The sequence below is a fragment of the Corvus hawaiiensis genome, chromosome 8, assembly GCF_020740725.1.
Source record: "Corvus hawaiiensis isolate bCorHaw1 chromosome 8, bCorHaw1.pri.cur, whole genome shotgun sequence".
In the NCBI taxonomy this organism is placed as follows: domain Eukaryota; kingdom Metazoa; phylum Chordata; class Aves; order Passeriformes; family Corvidae; genus Corvus; species Corvus hawaiiensis.
In genome coordinates this window covers 33,935,175-33,953,756 of record NC_063220.1, presented here as the reverse complement: position 1 = coordinate 33,953,756, position 18,582 = coordinate 33,935,175, and the positions used below count along the sequence as shown (strand labels likewise).

The 18,582-nt window shown below is 52.4% G+C and overlaps 1 protein-coding gene across 2 annotated transcripts in view; it reads left to right on the top strand.

The window, feature by feature from the left end:
• The first annotated feature begins 363 nt into the window (after positions 1-363).
• UNC5B (unc-5 netrin receptor B) overlaps positions 364-18,582 on the top strand; it is a 52,278-nt gene continuing 34,059 nt past the window's right edge. Inside the window, exon 1 of one of the 2 annotated variants that reach the window (XM_048311329.1) lies at positions 364-492. In XM_048311329.1, coding sequence (XP_048167286.1) covers positions 396-492 — 97 coding nt within the window. In that variant the 5' untranslated portion in view covers positions 364-395. The remainder of the gene's footprint in view (positions 493-18,582) is intronic. The other variant, XM_048311328.1, reaches the window with a different exon arrangement.

Genomic DNA, 18,582 nt, shown 5'->3' with positions numbered 1-18,582 from the left:
ATTCCCTGATCCTGTGACAACAGCGCAGCAGGACGCGCTGCTTTCACGCATTAAAGTATTTTCGCGGGGGGCCCCGGCTCCGACCGCGTTGCGCGGCTCCCCCTGGTGCCCGCTCACCCCCACTGCAGAGCGGGCTCCCCCTCCGGCTGGATCGGCGCGGATCCCCCATCCCCAGGCGCACCCCGCTCCCGGCTGGGCCGGACCGCGCATCCCGGGCTGGGGCGGGCGGGGCGCGGCTGAGCCCGGGCGCAGCTCATCGCAGGGCCCGCCCCGCCCCGGCCCCGCCCCGGCCCGCCCCGCTCGGCGCCGGGCAGCCAGGCAGTGTGGCGAAGCGGGCGGGCGGGCAGCGTTCCGATCCGGATCCCGCTCCCGCTCCCGAGCCCGCTGCCGCCGCCATGCCGCCGCCCGGCCCCCGCCGCCTCTCCCTCCTCCTCCTCCTTCTCGCCCTCTTCCTTCCCGCGCTGCTGCTCCGCCGGGCGCTGGCCGCCGCAGGTAAGGGGGGCACAAGTTTGGGGCGTGAAGGGGGTTGTGGGGTGGGCAGCATCCCCCCCCAAAAGTTCACTGCGGTTGAGGTGCACGGCCTTGGGACGCCGAGTTGGTGGGTTTTTTTCTTCTTTCTTTAATATAAAGGTTGAGGGGTTGGCGGGGCGGGGGGGAGCTGGACCCCCTCCGCGCCGTTGCGGGGGGATGCTCCCGGGGAGAATGATGCTCGCGGGGGATGCGGGCTGGCAGCGCCCTCCGCGCCGGGGGGGTGCTCTGGTCCGGGGGGGATGATGTTCCGGGTGGGTGGGGGCTGGCAGCGCTCCCCGCTCCGGGGGGGATGCTCCGCGGGGATACGGGCTGGCAGCGCTCTCCGCTCCGGGGGGGATGCTGCAGGGAATGCGAGCTGCCAGCGCCGCTCCCTGCCCGCCTCGCCGTGCCGCTTCCTTATATTTCTCTCTCTCTGTACATATATATTTATTTTTCTTTGCAAAAGCAAAACAAACCCAGCCCTTTTTGTAGTAGCGCCGGCTGTGATTCCCCGGTGGGTCAAATAAGTAACTACTCAGCCTGGATTTTTTTTGTCTTTTTTTTTTTTTTTTTTTTAAGTGATTAAATCTGCATTTTTATAAGCTGAGCGATTGATGGCCGGGCAGCCAAGTGGTATTTTCCTATGGCTGTTCAAAGTTTCCTGTGTGCAACCCAATCTTGTGATTGAGATGCACTTAAATCCAGCCCTTCCGTTAGTAATGCCACAGACAAGAAACAGAGGCACATCTCTCCTGCTGCCCTCTCTCGTTAGGACTCCTGTGATCAAATTTAGCCTTTCTGCGGTATGTTCCCCCCCACATCTACTCCACAACTCATGAACATCCTCAGCACCTCAGGACTTTGTCCTTTGTCATTCTCCGGCAGTGGCAAAGCAAAGGTGCCCGTGTTTATTCTCCAGGTATAAAAAGATGTGCTCGAGTGTAGAGTTCAGAAGTGGAGCCCTATAAAGTTTCATGGCTTTTTGGAGGCTGGAAGAGACTATAACCGTGTTGGGCAAGGTCATCATCCCGGTGGGAATTTGGGATCTCTCGCTCCCTGCAGCTCCTGGCGAAGGTTTGAGGACGCGTTGCGAAGCACAGATTGGTCTTGTTAAGGAGTTGAAAGCGTCTCCTGACAAGCTGATTTTCTAGGAAAATGAACCAAGCCTTCTTTTCTGAAGCGTAATTAAGGTGACGAGGAATTTTGAGGGAGGGAGTCTAATTAGATTAATATTTTTTCCGCCTCCGCCACACAAAGATCCAGTGTATTTCAGCAAATGGGAAACAGGAATGGCACTATTGACTTATCCAGGGGCCTGGATGTTGCTGCAGCAGCATCCTCCAGCCAGAAGAAACTCTCCCTCAGTGGGAAGGGAGAGGTTTGAGAGCTGGCAACTGGTGTCCTGCTTGGCTGGCAGCAGTGCCGTAGGGATGGGCAGCGAGGGGCCCGGAGGCTTGGCAAGGCATGGGATGCCAGGGGTTTGGGAAGGCTGGATTAGCCAGGCTGCTGTGGGTTAGGGTTTAGCAGTGTCCAAGCTTTCTGCGGATGCTGAGGGGAGTTGGGGGGATGTCACTGTGTTGGTGCCTGGCTCCGTCCTCTTTATTTTTGTGTGCGCCAAGTTCATGCTGGGGTTGAAATAAAACTGGGCAGGAGGGAGGGAGGGAATGAAGAAGAAAGAAAACAAGTTAAACCTGACCCACCTGGCTCAGTTTGAGTCTGGGGTGCTCTCTCAAGGCACGCTGCTTATCTGGCATATGTATGTGTGTGTGTAATAGAGTTTTTAGCTGGAGAGCTATAATTAGTGTTTCTTCAGAAGAATTGTGTAGAGATGGCATGTGATGATGCAGAGGAGGGAGCCAAGATGGGTGCTTAGCCCGGGTGATCATCCACTCCCTTCCCTGTCCTTGCCTGGTTTTTAGGGAGAGGCATCACCCAGAAAACAAATTTCTCTTTTAGTAACAAAGAATGCACATGTTGTTTGTGTTGGGTTTTGCAGTGTGGGGGTAGAAGTGTTGTTTTGGATGGAGGTTTGAAACCCAGAAAGCATCTGGTCCACTCATCCATCCCTAGGACCACTGCTGGGGGAACCCAGCTCCCAGCGTGTCCCCCCTCCCGGAGCCTGGGGCTTTACCTGCCAGGCTGCTCTCCAGGCTTCATACTGCTCTTGTGTGTGCTCCTCTGGGTAGAAAAACAACTTGGTGTGAGGACTTGGAGCTTGCTTGACGGTATTTCCCCGCGGCGTTGCATAGAGGCTGTAGAAGAGCAGCTGAAATCCAGAGGGTGATGCTAGAGGTGGGGGCTCAGCTGACAAAGGTGTTTACAGACAGTGTGACGCTGCCATCCTGGTGAAGGAGCGTCCTTCCATCCTTCTGTCCTACCATCATCAGAAAAACACCCAGGGATAGAGGGATGGAGGGGAGATAGCAGCACTGCTGTCCCCCAGCAGCATGAGGACATGGGTGGCAGGAGGCTGCTTGCCTGCTGCTGCCATCGTGAGCAGATGGCTGGGGAAAAGCTGCTCCAAGACCTGTTGCCTATCAAATCCTGCCCTTTGGAAGTGGAGGCTTGAGGACAGTGGTGTGTGTAAGGATCTGCTTGGGGTTTTTTGTTTCCTTCTCCTTCAGCTGCTTGGTTGTGGAGCCCTTTCTCTCTTAGAAGTGGGTCCTTTCTGTGCATGGTCGCAGCAGGGTGACATACTGAAACAAGAAAAAAAAGGAGAGAAATGGAAAAACACTACTTTAGAGAGGGCAGAATCTCTTGGAAGTGGTAGTTGTGGGGGGCAGGGAGGAAAACCAGCTTGCATTTTTCTTCTTAGAAACCAAAAGCTGACCCTGTAAAGGAGCTTGGAGTGTCCAGCTGTATCCTTCATCTCTGTATGGTCCCGTGGGTCCCTTTGGTGCTGTCGATGCCAGTTCCCTTTCCATCCCTGTCCTAGCTGAACAGGATTTATATATAAAAATATAGAAAAAACAGATCTGTATTTTGGGTCAGTTAAGCAAGACAAGATGCTGCGAGGACCTGTTTTCCTTCCATTTCTAGCAATGGCATCCCCATGGCCTCCTCTCTCCCAGTGTGTTTGTGGCTAGCGGGATCATCCTGGCAGCCCTGTGGGGTTTTGGGAGAGTCCTGAGCTGGGCTTTGCTGGGCAAAGCCTGGCTGGGAGGCCAGTGCCAGGCCGGGAATGCTGCGAGGTGAGGATGGAAGGGGCTGTATGGAGTCTGTGAAGTTCATTACAGCAGATGTTGGTGCCATAAAGCCACAGGTTCCTGCTGTTTCCTATTCATTTATATCCTCCCGGCTTTAGCGATGCTAATGCAAGTGAAAACATTTGATGGAGCAAGAGGAGGGAGGGTGGGGAGAGCAGGGGGAGATAAATCATCAGCCCATTCCCTCTGCCCCCTCCTGCCATCCCACCCGTGTGTCTCACTGTGGGAAGGGGGGATTAGCAGGGGTGTGAGGGATGCCTGAGCTGTTCAGTGGTTTCCGTCAGCTCCTCTGTGGCATTTGAAGGCCCACTGGCTCCCATTTTGGTTTTCCATAATCTTCAAAGCTGTAATTTGCTGTAATCAGTTGTATTGTGCAAGCCACCCCTGCCTGTGAGTCAGAGCACGATGGCACCAAGCTGACACAGCCCTGGCCCTTGGGATGCTGGGCTCTGTGCAGGGAATCTGTGTCTGGTGACATGGAGTCTTATTCCTCCTGGATATGTTCGAGGCCAGGTTGGATAGGGCCCTAGTGTAGTGGAAGGTGTCCCCGCCCATGGCAGTGGGGCTGGAATGAGATGTACTTTAAGGTCCCTTCCAACCCACACCAGTCTGTGACTTCCTTCTGTTCACCTTGGGCTGAAGGGAGCTTGGGTAATCCTTCCCTGGCTCTGCCAGAGCTCAGGACCTTAAGGGAGTGTTGTGTGAGCTGTATCTCCAAAAATCAGAGCCTTCATGGTGTCCCAGAAGCAGTGAACTAGCAGCTTTTGATGATGTCTCTCCTCACATTAGGCTGGAGCACTGGAGGAAATCCTGCACGACCAACAGTGGGTCTGCACTAGGGCTGGGAATTGCAGAGCTTTGGCTTGGGAGAGGCAGAAAGGCCCAGAGAGCTGCTCTGATGTCTGGTTTCACACCCACCCTCCCAAGGACCTCTCTTGGTGGGAGCCTGGAGGCCCCTCGCTGGATGCAACACCCTCCCTAACACTCCCTAAATCCTCCCTCTCCCTGTCCCTGCAGCCCTGCAGGCTTGGCTGGCGCTTGGATTTTTACTGTCGAGGCAGTTCTGGAGTGTGGGTTTGCTTTCAGCTTCACGCTGGGCTCCCTGCACGGAGAGTGATGTTGTTCTTGAGGGTCCCAGCTGGGGGTTGAGATAAAGCAGTTTTGGTCCCGTTAGGGAGCAAAGCACTCAAACGGGGAGGCCAGAGAGCCAGAAGGCAAGCAAAGCATCCCAAAGGCTGCACGGAGTATTGTTTTTGAAGCCTCCTGGTTTTTCGGAGGCCTGACTCACGGCACAGGAATGCGCTGGGCTGGCAGCCCCAGACCTGCTCCTCGGCGAGGGAAAAGGCTGCCGTCTCCTCCTCCTGCGGAGCCCGTTCCCGTCCCAAACCGCTGGGCTGGGCTGGTAGCAGCCACGTTTGCTGAGCTTGGCTTTTAGGGGATTTTTTTTTCACCTCTCTGCTATTTGCTTTTTTTGTTTGTTTGTTTTGTTTTGTTTTGTTTTGTTTTGTTTAAGGGGCTCAACTCCCTGTTTTTTTGTTTTTACTGAGCTCAGCACCTCTGCTGAGGGAAAGGCAGAGCGAGCCCTGAGATCAAACGCCAGCCAGGCTGGGAAAGGCTGGGTGAAGCCACGCTGGAAAACGAGGAAAGAGAAGGGAAGCAGGAATTATTTAGCACGGGGCTTGCTCCAGCGTGTCCTGCACTCTGCCTTTAATCTCCTGTGAGTCCCTCCCTGCCGCAGCCTGGCCCGGCCCCACTCGGGTCTCCTCTGCTCCCTCCTGCCTTAGGTGGCTTCTCCCATTCTTAGGGAGGCTATTCGCTGTTTCAGAGGGCTCCCTCGGACCCAGGTGTGATGTAGCTGGGTTAGGTTTGTAGTGGAACACCCGGGCTTGTGGGGCCTGGGCCTCCTCCCCAAACTGGGGTCCAGGTGCTGCTGACTGGTGTAACTGGGGGGATGTTGAAGCTGTAGGCTTTAAACTAAACTCGTGATGGTTGGAGGTGTATCTTGTGTGTCTGCAGGTAGCCCAGTCTTCCTCCATGGAGAGATTCAGGTGGGGAAAGGGAAGAAGCATGGAAGCAAAGCAAGCCCCATGTCACCACAATGCTCAGCAGCAGGCAGGGTGTCCTACAGCCTGAGAGGCAAAAAATGTGTTTGTCTTGTGTGTGAACTCTGCTTTGCACCTTTCCATGGCCTTTGCTGGGCCCCTTCCCTTGCCTTCCTGGCTGGAGCATCCGTGGAGCCTCGGTGTCTTCTCTCCTCGTGTTTCAGCCCCTCTCCACCGGGGATTGATGGCCAAGCTCTCACTTGTTTAGGTGCTGGGAAACATCCCCTTTTCAGCTAATCCCTTGCTGCAGGGAGGAGGAATTACCAGATCCCAGGCCTTGGGAATGACTGTGAAGCCACGTGGGGTACAAGCATGAGGATGGCAGACATGGCAGTGGCACTGGAGTCCCAAAATTGGACTGTGACCATGGTACAAAGTTTCCTCCTGGGAGGAAACTGAGTTTATCCAAGTGAAATATATTTCAGGAGCTGCATCCCACTGTCTGCCATGCATAGCTTGATCTGAGTGGATGTGGCTGACATAGTCCTCCAGCACTTAAAAACCAATGTTTTTGAGCTATTTTTCCCCTTTGGCTTTGCTTGCTGTGTAAGTTTAAGGCAGTGTTGGTGTGTTGTGGTGTTTGTTGTTGTTTTTTATACCCTGGCAGATGAGGGGCGCAATTTGAGACACTTATTACTTACATTATTACTTAAGAATAATAATATACCTGATTATACAAGAAGAAAAGTGAGCAGAGCTTTTCTCTCCTGGAATTCAAGGTCTGGGCTGTCCCTTTCTCCAGGGAAGCAAGTCCCCTCAGGAAAGAAGACCTGTATGGATTTGGGGAGCATTTTTGTGGGGGTCTCCCTTGGCCCCACAAGTCCATAACACCTGTGTACATACACATACAGCACAGCTGCCCTCACTTCTCTCCCCAGTTTATTCCCACATCTTATGGGAATAACAAAGGAGGAGGAAGAGGGCTGGTTTATGCCACAAGTGATCCCTTCCCAGCTGGAATACACAGGGCTGTGAACACAGGCTGTTAGCCTAATCAGTACAACCCCCTCGTGGAGCCAGACACAAAAGTCAGATCCTGGCATCTCTCCTGCTTCCGGGGGGTCCCGCCAGTGTGGTTTCCATAAAGACCCCATGGATAACCTTTGCTGCCCCCTGGCTCCCCTCCTTCAGAAGCCTGCGCCAAGTGCAAAAGCTGAGGGATTGTTTCCCTTTGAAAGAGCGTGGAAAATCTCATTTTGAGACGTTTAATGCGTATTAGATCCATCTGCCTCCCTCCTGAGTGAGGGCCACCGCAGGAGGAGAAACGAGGACATCTGAGTGCAGATGAGCGGGCTTGGGGGCTCTGTGGGAATGATGCTGTGGGCATCAGCTGAGGATCCATGCAGGTGGGTAGTATGGAATGCTAGAAAGAGGTGTGAGGAGTGAAAAAAAGCTTCCATAGAGGTGGAGAAATACTCTTGGAATTGATTTTGCTGCATGTGACATCATTTTTGGATGCTTTGTCTTGTCCTAGGGATGAGTTTCAGCACACCTTGATATGTTAAACCAAAGACTGTCCAGGTGTAGGTAAAACATGCGTGAGAGGGCTTGAGTGCAGGATGGGAAACGGGGAATGCTCCTTCCTGGAAGGCACAACGATGCTCCTCCCCACTAGGCATCCCTCCCTGTTGGCACTCAATGGAGACGGACATGGTGGCTCTTAAATGATGAGAGGTGAGGGCACAGCTGAGGTGAGAGCAAGGTTTTCTGCACCCAGACTTTGTCCTGCTGTTGCTTTGTGAGTCTTTCCTTTTGAGGAGCTCCTCTTGTCCCTGGGAACTGCCGCTGGCATGGAAGTGACCCCTGCTTGCCCGCTTCTCACCACATCAACAGCATTTAAATGCCTCTACAGGTCCTGTTTCACGATTCAAAAAAGGAGCAGTTTGGGCTGCCCACCTTTGGGTGGGCTCCTGGGTGTACCTGCACCTCCTGGGGCAGTGGCAGGATGGAGGAACGAGACATTTCCAGCCAAATCCAGGCTTCCCAGCCGGGTGGCTTGCGGAGGCGGGAGGCTGTTAAAAGGGTTGTGTTGCACTGTACAGCGTGGGAGTTTTCCTTAGGCAGGAGGTTGCAGAGCCCATAAATTCCTTGGGACAGATTTAAGTGGGAGAAGGGACACGCCTGGGATGCAGCATTGCTGTCAGCAGTGTCCTCAGTGCTTTCTAGGCTGTGAGGTTCGGGGCACACATGAGGACATCCGCAGCAGTGGCTGAAGGCACCACGGTGGAGACCTTGTTTCACTGACCCTCCAGTGGACTCACGTGATATCTGGGAAACTGTAATTCTTCCTGACTGCTAGTTGGGGGACTGAGAGCAATTGGGATGGAGGACAATCCCACCACCAACAAGGTGGTGTTCAGTCAAAGGTTGGACTCGGTGATCCTGGAGGTGTTTTTTAACTTTCATGATTCATAACAGGACTTTGGAGGGTTTTGTGGAGATGGATGAACCGAAGTTCTTCCACTGGGTTGATAGGCTCTTCCTCCCTGCCATCTTCAGGGGGTCTGTTTCCCCCTCTGGTGGTCTATAAGCAGGGGCTGCTCTCCCCCCGATGAGCCCTCACCATCCTACGCCATCACCCGGCTGCGTTATTGGCTCCATCTGTTTGGGTTGGCTTGGAGAACAGAAGGAAGGGTGTTTTCCAGCAGCCAGAAAGTGGTTGCTATTTAAAACAACCGAAAAAAAAGAAAAAAAATGTGGTCTGCTGCTTGCTTTTCATCCGTGGAGCTGAACAAGCATCCCCACCCTCACCTGGAGGGGCATCTCTGAGGGTTTTGCAGGGCCCTGCAAGTGAAGGTAGTAATTACTGCTGGTCATGAGGGTGGATCCTGCAATGTGGCCATGCTGTCTGCCGTGGTCTGGCCTGCGGCCATTGCCTCCTTTGGGATGGCTGCTGCCAGGTGTGGGATCCCAGCACATCTTTCTACCCCGTTTATCCCAAACAGGCTGGGGGTGCAGCTTTTGCCTCCCCGCTGCCACGGCTAGTTTGGCAGTTGCTGGATGGTGCTACGGTGTTCCTGCACTGGAATATTACTTTTGAAGGTTTTTCTTTCCCCCTTTGACAGATGTGAAATGTAGAGACAGGCTTAAAATGAAAGCATGGCTCCCAGGGTCCAATTACACAGCAATTAAAAGTAATCAGTGGTCTGGGTCGCTATGCTGGAGACGGGGTTCATTGAATGGTTTTCTCTTCCAGCTTATCTTGGAGAAGCTTAAATGTCCTGTCTCTTCTTCTGTTTGGGCCCTGGCTGGGGGACATCTTGACAGAGTGGGTCAAGTATTGCTGGAAATCTGCATTAGGCTGGGATAAAGCTGTTCCCAGTGCTCCCAGCTCCTCCCTGGGGCTGTGGCATCTCTGTGCTGCTCCATAAGTTGTCCTCTGAGTCCCATCAGTCTGTGTTTTGGGGATAAGCATTTGGTGATGTGGTGTCACTGCTGGGTGCACACCTGACTCAATTTTCATTGCTGCGGCCACTTTGGGCTGGAAAGAAGAGGTGGCATTTGGGGCTCCCCTGCTGGGTCCATCCATGCATATCCCCCAGGCCTGCAGTTCCTCCTGTCCTCCCCTGGTCTTTAGGAGGAGATGCTGACTCAGTTGTGGAAGCAGGTTTTCCTGCAGGATGTCTGATTCCCCTTGTGCATAATTTTGGCTGCTTTTCTGCAGTCAGAGCCTTGCAAATGCCTCCTTCCGTGCTCCAGCATCGGCACTAACGGGATTTGTTACAGGAGAGGGGATTTGGCTGCGGAGCTGCTCGGGTGACTGGGATCCTGAGTGTGATGAGGTGGGGTGTGGGCTGCCAAGGGCTATAAAGCTGTTTTCCTCCCCCTTTTCATTCCCTTGTTTTTTTCCACGTGTGTCTATGTGTAATGGTTTGCTACTGGTGAATGACTAGGTTTGGATTTCAGGAGTTACAGCCTCGTAGCTAATCCTTATCCTGGGTTGTGGATCCTTTGGATACCCTGATATACATAAAATATATGTAATATATATGTGTGTATATATATAAAACAAGGCATCAAGGCACATATTTCATGTTCCTAAAATTTATACACCAAGATAAAAATGCTGGCTGTGCCCAAAGCTGGAAAAGCAAGATCCAAAAGCCGGGAAGAGGGTTGGGTTTTGCTTGGCCTGAACATTGACTAACCAGAGCTGAGGTTTTAAAACAAATGCTTGGGATAAACTGGTTATGCAAACTGGGCTGAATTGGGCAGGTTTCTTTGTAGTTTATAGCAAAACCCCAGGAGTCTGGGGCGTGTTGGGGCTGGTCCTGCCGGGGATGGAAAAACCCATGCACCGGCTTTGCAGATGGGGTCGCAGCTGACAAGGAAGGATCCTGAGGGACAAGGAGTAGGGGAAGCCACGTGTTACTGCAGGGCCTCCTCTTTTCAGCTAAAACCTTGAGTAATACCACTCATAAGCACAGAACAAGTCAAGAATAGATGACTTTTTTTTCTTTTTGAAATGTGGTTTTTAATGCCTGCTAAGAGGAATCCATGCTGTGCTGGGCTCCAAGAAGCTGTTGGGCTTGCTGGTCCTGTGCTGCCAAAAATACACAAATTCAGAGGATTTGGGGAGTGTTTTTGCCTCAGATGTGGCCAGGAGGCTGGTGTGGGACACGCAGGCGTGCCAGCAATGCTTGGCATGCCTTGGGAAGGCAGTCGGGCTTGCAGACCACAAAGCTTCTGGTTTCCATTGCAGCCGATGCTGTTTTGGCCAGAGGCATCCATCCCTCCGTCCATCCATCCCTCCGTCCATCCATCCATCCATCCATCCCAGAGCTCTCCTCTCCAGTGCAGTGCTTTGAGGACACTGGGTAGAAGGGGGTATGAAGGCCCTTGTGGATTTTTAACTCCACCCAGCCCCGTGGGCTGGGAGAAGGTGATGCCTCACTTTTTGGTAAGGTAAAGTAATGCTCCATAAAAATCCCACTTGCTGCTTCCCTCTGCATCAGACTTCTGGGCTGAACAAAGACCAGCTTAGGCTGCCATAGTCATTTTGAGGGGGAAAAGCCTGGCTGCTGGATGAAGCAGAAAATTAGATGAGAACTGCCTAACAGGAAAATAAAAGATGATTTTTGCACGCAGGGAGGGGAAAAGAGGAGGTGAAGTTGCTGCTTAACCCTGAACATCCTCTGAGCACTGCTGGACCTGTTTGCCATTCCTGCATCCTAAAGAATGCCGTTTCTGGCTTTTGCAGAGGGACAAGGTTGGATGTGGGACCCCAGTGGTCCCAGGCTGGCTGGGGAAGGAAAAGCTTTCCTTGCAGAGTGGGTTCTTGTCATGCTGCTCCCCCTCCTTTTCCATCTCCACATCCCAATGACACACTGGCTCTGTTTTCCTCAGTATTTATGGACTGGCTGGAAGGGGACGCAGCAGATCCAGCCGGGATGTTAATGACCCCTGCATGAAACAGCAAAGCCCACTTAGCTGACTCGGCCGAGGGGTTTTACTGCAGCCTCTCCCGCTCCGCCTGTGCCCATCTCCTTCTTGGAGAGGGATGCGAAGGGCTGCCGGCATGACTTCTCGCTCAAAGAGAAAAAGGGCTCGGGTTTGTGTGCCCCGGGGAGGCGGGGGAAGGAGTCTGTGGAAAGTTTAGGGGGGAGAATGCAAACCATATGTTTCGCTGTGGGTCGAGTTGCAGAGCTAAAAGCAGCAGGGAAGCCAAAGGAGCCGGAATCCTGCAGTTTGGCTGGGCTTTGCATCCCGGTAGGTGTGTGGGGGGATCCAGTGTGGCCTACTGAAGGAAGATTTTATAAAATAAACCCTCCCTAAAAGATGATTTGGGTCCCTTGCCTGGCACTCTGCTGTCCTGTGTGTTTAGGGCTGGGGTCCAGGGCTGTTTCTAAGCCTTGGGGTTCCTCTAGATAAACAACAGGGATGCTGGGAAGAAGCTTCTCTGGGTTGTTCTGAGTTCATGGTGTTTGCAAGTTTGATAGGAAGTCAAAGGAAGAAATTTTTTCCAGAAAGGGAGTGCCTGCAGCTCACTGGAAAAGCAAGGGTGGTGTGCCCTGCACCAGGGCTGTCCTTGTGGTCTCTTTCCAGCTACACAGAGGAAAGCCAGAGGCGAAGTGGAAAAATTTATGTGCAGGCAGCTTGTAGAGTTGTACAGACATCAGACCTGAGCGATCTGAACTGGCTGAAAGTGCTTTTAAAAAGAAACCCAAAAGCAGGAGAAGTGCTGAGCTCTCCCAGCAAACTTTTTTAGCTGGGAGACATCTTTTGTTCCCAAAACTAAAGGCATGGAGACAATATCTGATTCCCTGACTGGCTCCATGGAGCTGTTTGCAACCTGTCAGCTTGGAAACCATCTGCTTGCAGCCCATGGGGACTGTGCTGTATGTGGGACACAGGGGGAGGGAGGCACTGCCGTGACCCCCCGGGAGCAGCTGTAGGATCCAGCCCCTCTGGACTACCTTGTCCTCTGCCCCAAGAGGAGCTCCTGTGCCTAAAACACCAAAAATCCCCATGGATTTATCTTTGGGCTGCCTGGATTATTTGTTTCTTTTTGTGGCTTGTTTGTTGGGGGGGGAGGGTAGATTTCTTTTTAGCTTCATTTCCTAAAAAAAAATCCAGACTTCTTTTTCTTAGCTGCCGTGCTGTTTGTATGTCTGCATCCCTCCCCCTCTGACTCAGAAGTAGATGTCTCGTAATTAAGCGCCTGCCTGATTAGGAAATTAGCAATAAAGTTTTTATCTAGGCTGGTCGGCCAGTGAGAGGGATCTATTAATATCCCACTGAAAAAAAAAACAACCCAAAACATCAACAGCATAACACTTGCCACCTACTATTGGGGAACACAAATGCCATGTGGGAGGGAGTATTTGGAGCAGCAAATCCATAGGAAAACAGGCTTTGCTCTGCTGCTTAGGGGACTACAGTGTACGAGCAGAGATGGGGTACCTGGAAATAAATGAAGGACCAAGAAAAAATGCTGGAAAAACCTTAGGCAAGGTGAGGGAAGTGCTGAAGGCCACTCTCGGGGCATGGCAAAAGGCACTTGTTGGCAGGTGACCTTTATTTGAAGGAAATGATCCTTTGCTAATGATGTTTGAGATGGAAGGGGAAGCAGGAGAAGAGTATCCCATGCCCGGGTAAGTGGGGAGAGGCAGGGAAGCTTCCTTCTAACTTTGGAAGAAATCACTTGGCATATTGGATGTGGGGCATTTATGTCAACCATGGGGTCTAAAGGTTGGAGGAGTTTGGGTTATTGTAGACTTCTGGGCCAGGATTATTCTGCAGCTTTGGCTTTCCGTGTTTTTGGGGAGCAGCAGTTCCTGGCCCCTCTGAAAATGGAGCACCAAGGGGAAGGATGGTGGGGGGGAAGACCATCTTCCATTAGAGATGGTTTCATCTCTAATGCTTCTGCAGGTCCTCAGGGTGTCCCCAGGGTTTGATCTGGCTGGTATTTGTCCCTTGGTCAGTACCATAATAAACTGGCTCTTGCCTCACTGGTTTGTCCCAGCTGGGCTGCCCAGGAAATGCTTTAATCCAAGAGGAGCTGAGACTGAGGAAGGACTGGGGTCACTTAGGTGGTGAAATGAGTCCTTGTCCTATTCCAGAGTCCCCTGGGTTTTAAAGCACATTATTTGCAGAGACAGGCTCTTAATGCAGTGCAGGAGAAGGCTTGGAAAACCAGGAAGAGGTTCTCAAGGAATTGGTGGAAATGAGAACCTGGAGCTAGAAAAGCAGAAGTGTGCTTTCTTCCAGCACCAGGATGTTTATTCCAGATAATGCAGAGAGATGGCATCCCTTTTAATTTAAAAAAAAAGAAAAACAACCTCTATTTTGAGACTGCTGAGAAAGTGACTGCTCCTTGTGATGTTTCACAGCTGAGATCATTTCTGGCTGAGTGAATCCACTCTGGAGGTTTTAGGCTCGATCTGTATGGGTGAGCTCAGAATCTGAATTTTTATGGGGGTGGGGGGGGGGGGGGGGAGTTAAATCTCAATCACTTTGGACCAAAAAGTACAATAAAGCTGCAAAGATGCATCAGTGAAGAGAAGACTTTTGTGTTTTGGGGTGAATCGTGATCTGCTCTGAGGGAGACAAGAAGCGAGTGTTTGCTGAGAGCACATTAGCAAGAGCTGGAAGGAATTACTCTTCTTTTCAGAAATAGGTAATGGACATCATTTTTGGAGTCACTGAATTTCATGAGTGCTTATTCAGGACCAGATTCAGTCCGTTCCCTGTACTGCAGACTTTGGGAGAAGAAATTAAGTCCGAGGCAAAGCAGGCTGCCTGTGGGAGGGACTGAGGCTCGGAGTAGGGCTTTAATTTCGGCGGTGTAGCAGTGTAATAGTGTTGTTTATAAGCTTCTCTTGCCACATGAAAGCAACGTTGCATTATCCTGGTTGGCCCTCAAAGCGGGGAAGCAGCCAGAAGAGGCCTGATTACAGAGCAGCAGCTCTTTCTTCCCATCACTACAAAAGAATAGACAATAGAAACCGGGATCCATTTTTGGCTCCAGTAATGCAATGCCCTCCTTCTGGTGGTCATGTCACATGCTGCCTGAGTAATTCCCATCCTTGTTTTGCCTGGAAAACCAGCCTTGAAGGGAGGGAGGGAGGAAGGGAGGAAGCAATGGCTTGGGCTGGATAGTGCTGGGATCAGGCGCCTGACTGCGGGTGGACCTTGTCTGTGGCCAGCTTTGGGGAAGGTGGTGGCCTTCAGCATCTATAGGGACAGCAGTGGAGCTGGTAGGCTGTTGGTTTGGGGATCACCAGCCCTAGAAATGGAGGGCAGTTTGGCTGGAGCCTGGGGTGTGCTTGGAAAGCTGAGCCTGAGGCACTGGAATAGGAACTTGCAAAAGCAGCTGCGTGGTTGCTACTTGCTCATGCCATGAGCTTCTCATCCATGTATGAGGGGGTCTAAGGCATGAAAAACAAGGATTTAAATCTTTTTTCCTTCAAGAATGACTAACTTGATGTTTCTAAGGTGGTTTGGAAGCGGGATGGGGGTTGTTTCCAGCTTATTTTGTGTTGCTTGGCTTCCCCAGGTTGGATGATCTATATGGGATTTAAGAGGTGATCAGAGAGCAGACTGCTAAGGAAAAAGGGGACCCCTCTGAGGTTGTGTTGTCATCTCTATCATTGCACAAGGTGTGGAGAAAATTCCAGTGGAGATAATTTTTTAAAAGTAGCTACAGGTCACAGGTGGTTTGCTTTGTGCTCTGGCATTCCCACAGAAGCCGGATGGGAAGCCGGTGCGGAGAGAAACCCACAGCAGAAACCTCACAGCTCTTTGTGCCTGGGACAAAGGGTTGGTTTGGAGTTACACAGAAGAAAAGGAGCTGTGTTTGTGGAGGAAAAGGTGTTGTAAGATGTGTATTGGGACTGGGACATAGCAGGGGAGCCAAATGAGGCCAGAATGAGAAAATACATTGTTGAGGATGATTCAGGATGCTGGCCCTGGGGAAGTCTTCCACCAGTCTCATGGTGCTATGGATGCTGATTTTCCCACTTCTCTGCAGCTTTAAACATTCAGGAGACAAACTGTCCCTGGACACTTGTGTGGCAGGAGGTGGGTGCCCACTATTGGCATCCTCCCCTCAGGAGTGTGTGCTGGGGATGCCACCGAGCCCCAGAGCTGCTGCCACCCCCTGCCTTTGGCCTCTGTGGGTTTTTAACCCCATTTCCCCCTGCTCACTCAGTCTGCAGTTAACCTTTTATTACACCTTTCATATGCCCAAGACTAATGGTTCAGCCTGAATATGTTATCAGAGCAGTGTCTGATAAGTTTTCTGCCTCGAAGCCCTGGGGAAGCACTTGTTCAGAGCCACTGCAATAGATTTTCTTCCTCTTTCCCAGCTGCCTAAAAATCATGTGATTTTTTACTTACTCCTTAACTGAGCATTATTACTTTAATCAGTGGGAAGAAAAATGCAGGGCCCAGCCAGTGTTGTCCATAAAGGCATGCAATGCCTCTTCCCGCTTTCATAGATCCATAAATGGTTGGCAGGACGTGCTGCTAGGAAAGAATGAATCCCTGATTACTTGGATGAGCTTGGACCATTTGAGGAAGGTGACAAGGTTTGACTGGGTGGGTGGTGGAGCTGGTGGCTTAATCTTGGATGTGGAGGTGATTGAGGCTGGTGGTGGTGGAAGAGGGTTTTATGTGGATGTGGAGCGGTGGAGGCACCAGAACTTTGTGTTTTGCAAGGGGGTGGGGGGGGAATGCAGGGGCCCCAGGTGAAGTCTGGAAGACAGGAGGAGGTCCCACACGGAGTGGGTTGCTGAGCATCCATGGAAGTAGCCTCGTGTGCATTAATCTAAGAGCTGTCTGCAGCTCCCCTTTCAAGCTGTAATAGCCAGAGCCAGGAGAGTCAATCCACATCTATTTAAAGCACTTCAATAAATAAAGATGCTAAATAAAATCACAGTGGCCTTGCACTCTCTCCATGCTTCTAGGATTTCCCTTTACCCTCTCCACATTTGCTTCTCGATGCATCCAGAGGTGAAGAAAGAGAAAGGATGGGAAGGGTCAGGAGTCTTGGCTTGTGTGGGTGACCTACACCTCTCAACCATGGTCTGGAGCCAGACACCAACCTGCGCATCTCAGGGTGATGGCAATGAGGATGTGCCGAGCCCCTTCATCCCCCCAAATGAGGATCGCAGAGGGGTAACACATTTCCTTAGGGATATTTTATTAAAGGCAGTTTGTCATCCACAGCTGAGAAGTTCCCAGTGGTTGCTGTTTTTTGTGGCAGGGAGATGACAAGTGGGAAGCTGTCTTTTCAAGTCCTCTGTAATGCGAATGGAAGTGCAGGTTGGGTTTTTGTTGTCGTTTGGGTTTTTTTTCTCCGCCCCCCCGGCCCCCCCCCCCCCCCTTGCCAAAGACTAACCAGGGAACACTTGTTAGAGGATAAAATTAAAAAGCCCGTGGTGGTTTATTTTGAGGGCAGTGTGTTTGCTTTCACTTCATGCTGGAGGGAATTGCTCTGCTGCTGTCAGCAAATAAATAAAATAAGAGCTTTGTTTTAAATTAGACTTTCTTCTGGTAGCTAATTAGGCGAGCTGATACCTGCAGTTGCATTACCTAGGCACGGACTGTACCCAGCATATTTGAGGCATATGGCTGCTGTCGGCAGCTTCTAAACTTCATTAGCCCCTTATTATGATTTTTTAAAATACCCTCTTAATTGGCTGCGAATCCCCTGGGGCACTGATGGCATCAACAAGAGTCCTCCTTGAGTGGCTGCCCATGAAACCCCCGGCTGGGATGGAGCTGGGGGTTGCTGTCTGTGGACGCTGTGTCCCTACAGCACGGATTCACCGTGGGTGCTGCTGTGATGCTTTCCAGCCACTGAGGGCAAAGTTCTGGGTTCCTAATTGTGAAAATAAGCACTTGAAGCTCTTTTTGGGTGTTAAGAGCATCCAGCCCTCATGCCGGGAGGGAGCTGAGGGAGCGCCAGGCTGGAGCCATGGCTCCTGTCCCACCTGGCAGCAGGCGGGAGGAGAGCCAGGAGCTTGGCTCTCACCTCCTCTCCTTCTCCCCGCTGGTGTTGGGTGGCTGGAAGTTCCTGTCGGTCCTGTTGGTGATGGAGATCAGCCCCGGGCAGCTTCTGAACCAGGGGCTGAGCCCAGCCCGCCACCCTCCTCGCCAGGGAGGAAGGCTCTGGGGTCTCGTCCTCCTCCCCCTCCCACGGGAAAGACAGCGAGGGTCCCCACGCTGAGCCCTAAAGGGCTTGGGCTGTTTTGAGAATAGTTCGCAGCTCTCACCCTGCATTTTTTCGGGGGGAGGGAGGACTGCCTGCCAGCCAGCCAGGGTGGGACGGTGGCTCTCCCGGCTGTCGCCTCGCGTCCCCCCGGCTCATGCCTCAGGCATTCCCAGCCGGGCTCCTCGCACCCAGGCCTTGCCTTTATGGGGAAATGAAGCAGAGTAATTATCCCCGGGGATAATTACCGGCCCTTGCGCAAGGCGGGGGGTGCTTCCGACCCCTCCGGCCGTCCCGGGAGCCGGGGCTGGGCACCGAGCCCTGCGCAGCCCTCGGAGGTCCCCGCATCCCCCCCGGCTCTCCCCAGCTCCTGCTCACTGTCTGCAGGGGCCATAGGAGGGGGTTCTTCCTTCCCCTCCTCCTGGTCCTGGAGCTGCTGCAGGGGCAGCCCCCCTCCCGCATTCCTGCTTGGGAGGAGATAAGGATCCAGTCTGGCGCCGGGGTTTCAATTCGCTCCCTGATTATCGGCAGGCGCCGGGCAGAGCCCCGGGCAGCGATAAGTGGGGAAGGGGACCGGGGAGGGGGCTGCCCTGCTCTGAGCAGCACCACTGCGCTTAGGCTCAATCCCACTTTAAAGGTTTTTTCTTTCTTTACAATTTTTTTTTTTTTTTTTTGCGCCTGTACACCCAGGGCTTCTGGGGCCTCAGTGCTGCCCAGCTGGGCTTGTGTGAGGATGGAGGGGAATGAGGGAAAGACGTCCCAAGCTCAGCAGCTGGGTTCATAGAATCACTGAATGGTTTGGGTTGGAAGGGATCTTAAAGCTTAAAGGCCTTGGGTAGGGACACCTTCCACTAGACCAGCATGCTCCAACCCCATCCAGCACGGCCTTGGACACTTCCAGGGATCCAGGGGCAGACACAGCTTCTCTGGGCACCCTGTGCCAGGGACTCACCACACTACAGGGAAGCATTTCTCCCTAATATCCAATCTAAACCTGCCCTCTGTCAGTAGGAAGCCATTCCCCCTTTATCCTGGCCCTCCAGACCCTTGTCTCAAGTCCCTCTCCAGCTCTGTTGGAGCCCTTTTTGGTACCAGAAGGGGCTCTGAG